Raw genomic sequence first — 9,774 nt, 5'->3', positions numbered from 1 at the left:
GGCTATAAATACTCATGAATGCAAGCATTAAACTTGCACCATTTCTCACACTTACAAAGTGTTTCTTTCTTTCTCTCCATTATCATCTTTGTTCTTACACTTCATTATTAGTATTCTAAATCAAGAATCAAATCACTAAAGGTAGTTATAAGCCTACTGAATTATAACATCAAGAATCAAACCACTAAAGGTAGTTATAAGCCTACTGAATTATAACAATATTCATAATTTCATAATCAATAATCAATAGTCAATAATCAACGACCAGCAAAAACATTTCGATTCAATAATCTTTTATCTTAATCAAAATTTAAATAGCATCACCATCTTTTCCTTAAGATCTTATTATAATGACGAGAAATTAAAGATCCTTCTGACTATATCTTCTTCTGCGTGAACGTGCAAAACAAGATAGATATAGTCGGTGTATACGTATAGGTATGGCTGATTACCCGAAGGAAGATTTGTTACAGCTCGTTAAGAGATTTGGGGCTTATCTATCAACCAAAATTTCCAAGATTCTAAATACCCAGGTGCCAATATTTGTACTTTTATGTTAAATTAATGTTTGCTTACAAAGTATTTGATGAAATGCTCATTTGAAAGTATCTATTATTCCAAATTATTTTTTTATTGTTTGATTACCGAAAAACCCTAGAATTTGATTGTTTTCACGGTTGGTAAATCTCAACTGGAAAGGTTGAATTAGGTTCACTATAATAAAGTAGTCATTTTGTTTAATACAAACCTGCTGACTTTGCAATCTATTTAAACCTGTTGATCTTACAACTTTGAGGTTGACTGTTCGAGTCCTGCTTAGGACATTTCGTGATGTATATATTCATGATAGGAGCTGGTCAAATGGCATTTGCTCTTTGTATTTCTTATATCCTTAAACCCAATTGCAGGATTTACGGTCTGTTTGGGCTATAGCGGGATTTGCGGTTGCCGTTATTTTTACGTGGAGAGTACTCAGGACACCGAGTGCACCTCGAAGAAGACAACCTAAACGTCAAGCTCCTGGGTCTAGCAGTTCAGGAGTCGCTACTCATCCTGATGCAAATGCCTTTCCTTCTGAGGTTGATTATTCAAGAGCACACACTGTCATTGATGAGTTCTTTCAGCCTGTAAAGGTAAAAGGAAAATTTAATGCATACAACAATATAAAAATGTCTGCTTTACAGTAATCTTTATGGCTTGCTGTTTTTTGTTACTGCAGCCTACATTAGGACAAATAGTGAGACAACGATTAAGTGATGGAAGAAAGGTATGATTTTAAAAGCCTTGTTACCGAGTCATAAAAGTTTTTAAGTATTAAGCTATGATGCCTATTTTCAATGTAATGATGAGTATGCCTTATAAGAGAGTAAGAATAATGAGATATGCATGATACATTTATTATCTAATCCCTCTGTCCCATTTATGTAGAAATTTCATTACAAATATACTGTATAACATATGATTAATTAGCGCTTTATGATTATCTCAACCATATAATGGTTAATTGATTTTGGTGAAGGTAACTTGCCGCTTGCTTGGTGTTATACTTGAAGAGAGTACTCCTGAGGAACTTCAGGTAATGATGGTCTGATGTTACCTGTAGTGTATTTAATGTTACAAACATCTATTTTGCTTTATTCTGACACTTATATTAGTATCTATTTTTTATTTTTATTTTTTATGTTATTATTGCTAATAGCTAATACTTTGCCACTGATATATATTGTTTATAAATGGATGAATACGGCAACCCAACCTGGCCTATGTCAATCCAAGCCTGATTTGACCTATCACCCTACTCGCCTGACCCAACTGTCTCGCTACCTCTTGTTATAACAGTAGATTTTACCTTTGGTAAATGGAATATGACTCAATTGAGTATTTGTGTGTAGCAGAACCAAGCGACTGTGAGATCCTCAGTTTTGGAAGTTCTGCTGGAGATTACAAAGTTCTGCGATCTTTATTTAATGGAAACAGTCCTTGATGATGAAAGTGAAGTATGTATGAGCTTGTCATCTTTCACTTATCTTTGCTAATCACCTTCACATTTGTATCTTTGTTATGACTGCTGACTTGATTTTTGTTTGCGCTTGTTAGCTAAATATTACCTCTCTTTTTTCTGGTTGTAGAAAAAGATTGTAATGGCATTGGAAAATGCTGGGATCTTCACATCCGGTGGCTTAGTCAAAGAGAAGGTAACAACAATGTATAACTGCTATTTACAATATTTTTTATTAGTGTCTGTTTTATTATTATTTTTATCTGACAATTATTCTACTTTAGTCTCTATACCTACACATCATATGCTACTGTATTGTCATATAACTAGAGTGTGATTTTGAATCCCAGAAGTCAAAGATAGTATTCTCTGAATTTGGAATTTAGGTGCACCGTTTTATAGCAATACGATTTTTCTTTTGGTGTTATTGATTCTCACGTCGTACCTCTCCCACACCCTGCTTCGGCTGGATTGGGGATTTTTTTTTATTTTATTTTTTATTTTTTTTTTGAATGGCAAGATTGCATCGACCGAAGCCTAGTCATCATTTGCACACACACACGTTCGGGCAGGAAACCCGAACCACGATCACAGGGATCCGAACCCTTAAACCATCCCGAGGGGCAGGCGGGTCGGACCTTAGTCCCGGATTGGGTCGGTAAAACCTTCCCTTTGGGCTGACCTCAATGGAGCCTATTTCAGTCCATGTTTAATTTGGTCATTCAGAAGCCAGGTTCGAACCCTGGACCTCTTACCCGGCGAGGGTGTTAAACACCACCGCATACCACTCAGGCAAATGCCTCGGTGGTGGATTGGGTATTGTTATGTTGTAATTTTTAACCAAAACAATTATCATCAGAGTTGAAGTTAAAGGGTAGGCTAATTGACAATTATGTCTATCTAGATGAAGACGTATTCATGATAAGAGGTGTTAAAATAGGTGGGTTGGTAATGGTCAAAATGATTAGTTTTGCTGTGTAGGTCAAAAAGGGCTTAGTCTGGTTGGGCTGACTCGCCGAAACTGATTTGGGGTTTTTCTATTAAATATGATTACAGACACTGTATGATTTAGATGACCGTGATTTTATTGAGCTAGTTTTTGATCAGTTCAACCTGTTCCAGTTTTAGTTTTTTGAAATGTTACCAATTAAATGACCCCTCGTATAATGATCACATGGTAATTGATAGCAAGAAGGTTTAGGAGTTCGTGTGTTCCATTATAATAGGTCATTTGATGCGGAGTCATCACATGCATATGATAAAATCATAATCATAATAGGAATTAAATAGTTGTGCTTAATATTGAACATATTACTGTTATCCATTTTTTTGTTAATTTTTGTGATCAATTCGCATTGCAGGTACTTTTTTGTAGCACAGATATTGGACGTACATCTTTTGTTCGGCAGCTGGAGCCCGATTGGCATATAGACTCGAGTCTAGAAATTTCTACTCAGTTGGCGGTATGTTCAGCATTATCATATCAGCCACCCCTTACATATTTATGAATGATGCCTCCCACATTTGATCTTTGTTCTAACATTGCTAATATTTGTTTCTTCATCGTACAGAGGTTTATCAAGAATCAGCTTCACATCTCAACTGCCAAAACCGAGCGAATAGCCTCTAATGTCATCATTTCTTCATCCTTGGAACAGTTTTTCAGCTGTTGAATTTTTTAAAACAATCAACGTGTCCCACAAGTTTCTATAGTTTTTTGTAATGTTTGTACTTGTGATGTCATGTTCATAATTATGCCTACACGAGTCTTCAATTTGTGCAATAGATTACCATCCTAAATTCCATATGATTCTAGCTGGGTTCCCGTGTCTGGGGACTATGTAGTTTATGTTACAAAGATAAAGAATTTGGTTGGTACTTACACACTGTAACTTGTTAGATGTTTTTCAGGAAGTTGTAATTTTTGATCTTGATTATGATTTGCTTGCCATATTAAAATTTGGGGAAAAGTTTAATGGACATGAATTTGTTTGGGCTAAACATGAAAACAACTACTTTAAAAATTATGCATTCATAATTTATTTTTCTAATAAATAAAAGATGAACACGTTTTTAAAAACCTTGGAAGTTTAAACCACAACATAAATATCGTATAACGCTATCGTAACAAAATGCATATCTTTTTGTAAGTTACATCACTTTAAATACATATGTTTACGTATAATTTATAAAATGTAAATGCAGTATTATTTTCTGAGTATACAAACTTTTGCTTTCTTTTTTATAACTAAAGTTAAAGTTAATTATAGTCTTCAAATGCATGTCTTTTATTTCATTTGATGATGATAGATGAAGATGATTGATGATACGTTAACTTTAAGTCAAAAAAGTTATGTGGACGATTTATGTAAACCGGTGTTTTTACAAGGACCTTTCGATCAATAACTACATTTCTGATAGACGGTTACATGTTCGAAGCAACACATTTCTTGTGAAGAATTATTCGTATATGAATGGATTAATTCAGTCGGCCGTGTTAGTTCAGTTATCAGAGGCTCACCGTTACAGCAAAAGCTTGCATTCACCATCTGCCGGATTATTATTTCAGCAAAAATCAGGCGAACTGTCAAAAAGAACACACACTCACACAATAACACATAGTACGCCAATTCAACGTTTCTCGATACATATTTAACCGCCAAACCACCGCCCCGAACGCCATAGTAATTCGAAGACGATGAATCTGGATACCGATTCGCCTAATCAGGCGCCAGAAGTTGACTCCGCGATAGCATCAAATACCTCCGATGACAGAGCTAGTTCTACTAACTAGCTCAGAGGATCGGAGCGTTGTTGCCGATGATGAACAGTATCGTGACGCCAATGAAAATGAGGCTGATGGTATGATTTAGTTAAATAATTTTGTGATTTTATTGTATCGTATACAGAATCTAGGCAATTTATAGCGAGAGCTATCATTACTGTTTTTATTGATGAAACGATAAATAACATTTGTAAAAATGCCGAATGTTTGAAATTGTTCCAGTGTTCAACTATATTCTGTTTATATTGCGTTATATAAAGTCTTTAGTTGATTATTATATATCAAATTAAAATTGAGGGAAAATATTGAATTGGTAAACACAAGGTTGTAAAAGTCGCGAGTCGGGGACGCATCGGTCGAGACTTAAAAAGGACGCGTCGGCCGAGTCGGGGACGCATCGGTTGTTGACCAACGTTGACTTTTTTTAATAATTTCTTTAAATATATATTTATATATGTATAAAATAGTTGATTCTGTACCATAAATTTCTTAAATAAGAACTTGAATTTAAATATAATCAAACTTCAAACTCAATTAATGTTACCGAGTACATAATCAGTAATGACACAGAGATAAAGAGCGGTCTAAAAAATGAAAACAAACCCAAATTTTAAAACATATCACATCTAAACGAAAATTTGACTAATTTTGACCGTTTTTGACCAACTTTGACCGTCTTTGACAGACTTTGACCAAACTTTTAGCTTTGACCGTCTTTTGAGTCGTTTTCAAAAAAACGGGACGGAGAACCCAAAAAAACGACGCATTGGCCGACGCTTCGGCCAAGTCGGCCGACTTTTACAACACTGGGTAAACATGATGAAGGTGAGCAAAGGAAAGTGCTTCCAGAGGAACTATCACGGAGTGTTGTGGCTCTTTCATGTGAATCATCTGCAGAAGGAGGAATTTGTGATGTTTATTTGGTTGGAACGGCTCATGTTTCTATGGTACGTAATTGGATTTATTAAATATTAATTCGAGTCGTGTATTAGTTTGTTAACTCGTTAATCAGTTAGTTTTCAACCTTTCATTGATTTTCTGGCTTCCTGGTATCTGCAGCATCAATAAGATCAAAATGAATAGCTTTAGCTGATGTGAATACTACTTAATCTGCATTTCTTGTTCCAACACTGTTCGTATGGTCTTAGTTCATGGGAATATTTTTGATCTGAACAGTATAGTATAGCATAAATTTCTCAGCTAATGGCTTAAGGCTTGTTTATATAACTGATTGAAACTTGAGAAGTAAGTTAGGTATTCCAGATGGGCTAGCAGTAAGGAAAGATGCATTCATAACTTCTTAACTTTATGAAGCATTTCCTGCTTTTAATTGAAATGTTAGTATTCCAGATGGGCTAGCAGTAAGGAAAGACGAACCCTCTATAGGCAGGCACATGGCAAAAAAAAAAAAAAATGTAAAAAACTAGTCGACGAACCATGTGAAGATACCACCAGTAGCTTTGCACCGAAGTTGATTCAAGAGACCCCATCTCATTCGGTTTCTGCTAGTCAAGGCAACAAAGAAAAGGGGGAAAATGTTATGCACTGAAGTTGATTCAAGATGGATGCTCTTTGTTATTTTCAGTTTCATCCTTTTTTGTTGGAATGTTATATTTTATTGAAGTATGTTTATGTTTCAATGTCCACTATATATAACAGCATTTTATTTTTGACATTCATGTTGTATTGTTGACTTTGAATTTGGGCGCAGTTGACCATTCTTGAATATAGTCTTTCATTTTGTTGAATCTGACTTTTGGGACATAGCTAGTCATTCAATAATGTTTATAATCTGATTTGGTTCAAAAATGAGGTGTATGGGGTCAGTTTTATGGGTCATGGTTTTGTATAGTTTGTAATGGGTCAGTTTGTAATGGGTCATAGTTTGCATAGTAGTGCAGATGTTGTAAATGGAATTTGATACAAGTGAATGAATGTTTGGTGCAGATTGGCAGAGCAGATTGACCCGATTAGGCTTTCTTCCTCGCCTGATAAATGGATTTGGTTATGTTGACTTAGTGTACACGTCATAACACAAATCTATACTACCGATTATGTACAGGCCTATGAGGTCACACACTTTAACATTTAGACACCATTTATTATATATTGTTGATATATAATTATAACCTATAGTTCGAAAAAGTATAGTTTAGTTAAATATGATTTAATTAAATAAAATCCTCAATAAGTTTTGCACCACAAACTATTATGTGTGTTTATTTTAATGGAGATAAAGTAAATAAATATATGAATCTTATATTAAGTACAATGAATTTGACAAACAATAAAAGGGATGAGACCTTTTTGTATTTTGTGTTTTGGTCATTAGCTGGTCACGACTTTTGCTCCACAAATTTCTCAATAAAGAAAGAAGTTAATTAAATGGTTTGTGGGCTAGTGCTGGGCTAGTGCAATATAAATACATAAATATAGAAAATGGTTTTCAATCCTTCTGGGTATGTGAAGGCAGATTCATTCATCACCATAAAATTACTCCGTATATTAAAGAAATAAGGGATGTTGTCCCATGTGGTTTTTAGCAAGAAACAAAAGGGATTTCTTCCTTTTTGATCAAAAACAACATCGCAACAAAATTAAAGAAGCCAATTTTCTTTGCGAGTATTTGAGCATTACAAAGAAGTGGATCAAAGTCGGTTGTGATTCTATTCTATTATTAAGTAATATATATATATATATATATATATATATATATATATATATATATATATATATATATATATATATATATATATACCGACTAGCATCCGATTGGTGTTGTTCGACGTGCTGTGTGGATCAACCATAGAGATATTCATACACTTTGAATATATGTTTCAACCTAGACGTGGACAATTGTATATATGTTTCAACCTAGACGTGGACAATTGATTCTACCGCTCTTGCATCGCTCACTAAAGGTATATCTAAAATCTTCTTTGTGAATTTATTAGTTGACAATTATTAGTGGTGTAATTTAATCTTATTGAGATCGTTAATCGTGTGAATGTTTTCGTGTGAAAGTTTATAATAAAATAAATGATGTTTATTTTAATATTAATAAAAGATGTTTATTTTAATTGTTCCGCTGCGTTTATAAAATTTAAAAGTACACACGATTTTCCATCAGGTTACACTGGTCACATGGTAATTATACAATGAGCTCAACAAGGAGATATACTGATAGCTGCACTTTATCTTCTTTGGGATCAGATACAAAATGGGTAAAAAAAATTATCCCACGAAGGTTAATATCTTCTTATGGAGCCTCATGTTGATAGGCTTCCGGTTCAGAATAAATCTTTCAAAGCGGGGACTCGATCTCTATGTCTGATAATAATGTTGTTAAGGAAAGGGATCATATTTTCTTCGAATGTACCGTATCTCAAGACTTATTGCATCTCAAGACTTATTGCGATTGATTAAAGTGTGGGACGATATTTAGTTTCCAGATTTCAATTCTTGGATTGAGTTGAAGTATTGGTTCGTGTGTTGGAGTGTTTATGAGGTCACGAAGAAAGGGTTATATGCTATCTTTGCAGCGACTCTGGGAGAGATTTGGCGAGTGGTAGTTCATTTCATGTTGGAACTCTTGGATTTTAACCCGTTGTATATTTCCAATTTGTAATAGTAATTTAGATGTTGGTTTGTTTGTAACGATCAGACTTTTTCGACTTTTAATTATATTTATTACTTTCACGAAACTGCGTATTTGTGCGTACTGAGCTAGATTATTTGATGGGATCATTAATTATGTTAATTACTTTTGTTAATGCCTTACAACGTGTTTTTAAGTACTTAGTTGCTTAACATGATCCTTGAATGCATTTACAACCGTTAGTGTCACTTATTGTTTAAAACGAGCTACGTACTTGGTACACGTTAACCTTTGGTCATAATTGAAATATTATGACTGCGTAAACATAATTGTTATTATTTATGACAATTACTTGGCTTTATGGTTCCTTAATCATGCTTAGTGCTTACTAATGCTTACTAGTTACCTTAATGGACTTAACACCTTAATGAACTTCCATGTCCCAACCTACTCAACTTAGTGGACCACTTAATGGGTTAATTAGCCCATGTAATTAATAATTAGCCAATGTAATTAATGAGACAAGTATCATGCATGCTTGTGTACTAATACTTGCATTATGTCTCAAACCACCCAACAAACCAACACCACTTTGTACCACCACCATGGACCACACCATGCCACACCACATGAGGCCAAAATGGTCCCCCCTTGCTCCCAAACCGTCGGCCAACCATCACCACCTCACCATCACTTTATTTTTTTTAAAACCTCATTTCATTCTCATTTCATTCCATTCAAACACACACACATTTTCTCTCAAATCTCTCTCTAGTTTTCTCTCAAATATTTGAAGAACTTGTAAGTGTTCTTGATCTTCTTTTCTTCTTTTTCTTCATCATTTTCGTGAATCATCATCATCATAATTCAAGATTCATGTTTTGTAACTTGAATCATTATATATCTTGTGACTTTAAACTTTAATTTGAAGAAAGTGCAAGAACATGGAGGATTAAAGCTTTTTAGCTTTTAATCTTCTTTACTTATGTTAGATCTAAGTTTTAAAACTTAAGATCTCTTTAATTGTGTTAAAAGATCAAAACTCATGTTTATGATCTTCATGTAACTTGTAGATCCAACACTTTACTTTATGGATCTTCAAGAAAGTTTGAAATACAAGTTTACTAGCTTGATGTTTCTACAAAAAGTTAGTTAAGATCAAAAGTTTACTAACTTATGATCTTCTTTAGTTTGTTGTAGCTTAGATTTGTGACTTGTGTTTGCATGAAACAAAAGATACAAGCTTACTAGCTTGAGATCTCATAATTATTGTTAGGAATCCAAGCTCTCTAGCTTAGGGTTTTATTTTTGTGTTTGATCTAAGTTGTGTAACTTATGGTCTTCTACTTTGTTTAAACAAAAGTTCATTAGCTTGTGTTCAAGTTACTTTAC

At 34.0% G+C, this 9,774-nt stretch overlaps 1 protein-coding gene across 2 annotated transcripts; it reads left to right on the top strand.

Annotated features, from left to right (window-relative positions):
• The first annotated feature begins 217 nt into the window (after window positions 1-217).
• On the top strand, window positions 218-3,936 carry LOC139852615 (peroxisome biogenesis protein 22-like). Of its 2 annotated transcripts, none has more exons than XM_071841926.1 (8): window positions 218-533; window positions 909-1,133; window positions 1,220-1,267; window positions 1,520-1,576; window positions 1,896-1,997; window positions 2,130-2,195; window positions 3,361-3,462; window positions 3,571-3,936. In XM_071841926.1, exons 1-8 carry the CDS (start codon window positions 441-443, stop codon window positions 3,670-3,672), a joined length of 795 nt encoding a protein of 264 aa, XP_071698027.1. In that variant the 5' UTR covers window positions 218-440; the 3' UTR covers window positions 3,673-3,936. The 2 variants fall into 2 exon arrangements, with proteins under 2 accessions (XP_071698027.1, XP_071698026.1); XM_071841925.1 differs by having other exon boundaries at window positions 1,893-1,997.
• Window positions 3,937-9,774: the final 5,838 nt, after the last annotated feature.

This window comes from Rutidosis leptorrhynchoides, chromosome 6 (genome assembly GCF_046630445.1).
Source record: "Rutidosis leptorrhynchoides isolate AG116_Rl617_1_P2 chromosome 6, CSIRO_AGI_Rlap_v1, whole genome shotgun sequence".
In the NCBI taxonomy this organism is placed as follows: domain Eukaryota; kingdom Viridiplantae; phylum Streptophyta; class Magnoliopsida; order Asterales; family Asteraceae; genus Rutidosis; species Rutidosis leptorrhynchoides.
This window is presented reverse-complemented; position numbering and strand designations above follow the sequence as displayed.

Bases quoted from the DNA above. Each gene is read 5' to 3' on its own strand.
- LOC139852615 (XM_071841925.1), top strand. From the start codon at position 441: ATGGCTGATTACCCGAAGGAAGATTTGTTACAGCTCGTTAAGAGATTT. The intron at 534-908 runs GTGCCAATATTT...ACCCAATTGCAG, and splicing joins CCAAGATTCTAAATACCCAG to GATTTACGGTCTGTTTGGGC. The intron at 1,134-1,219 runs GTAAAAGGAAAA...TTGTTACTGCAG, and splicing joins AGTTCTTTCAGCCTGTAAAG to CCTACATTAGGACAAATAGT.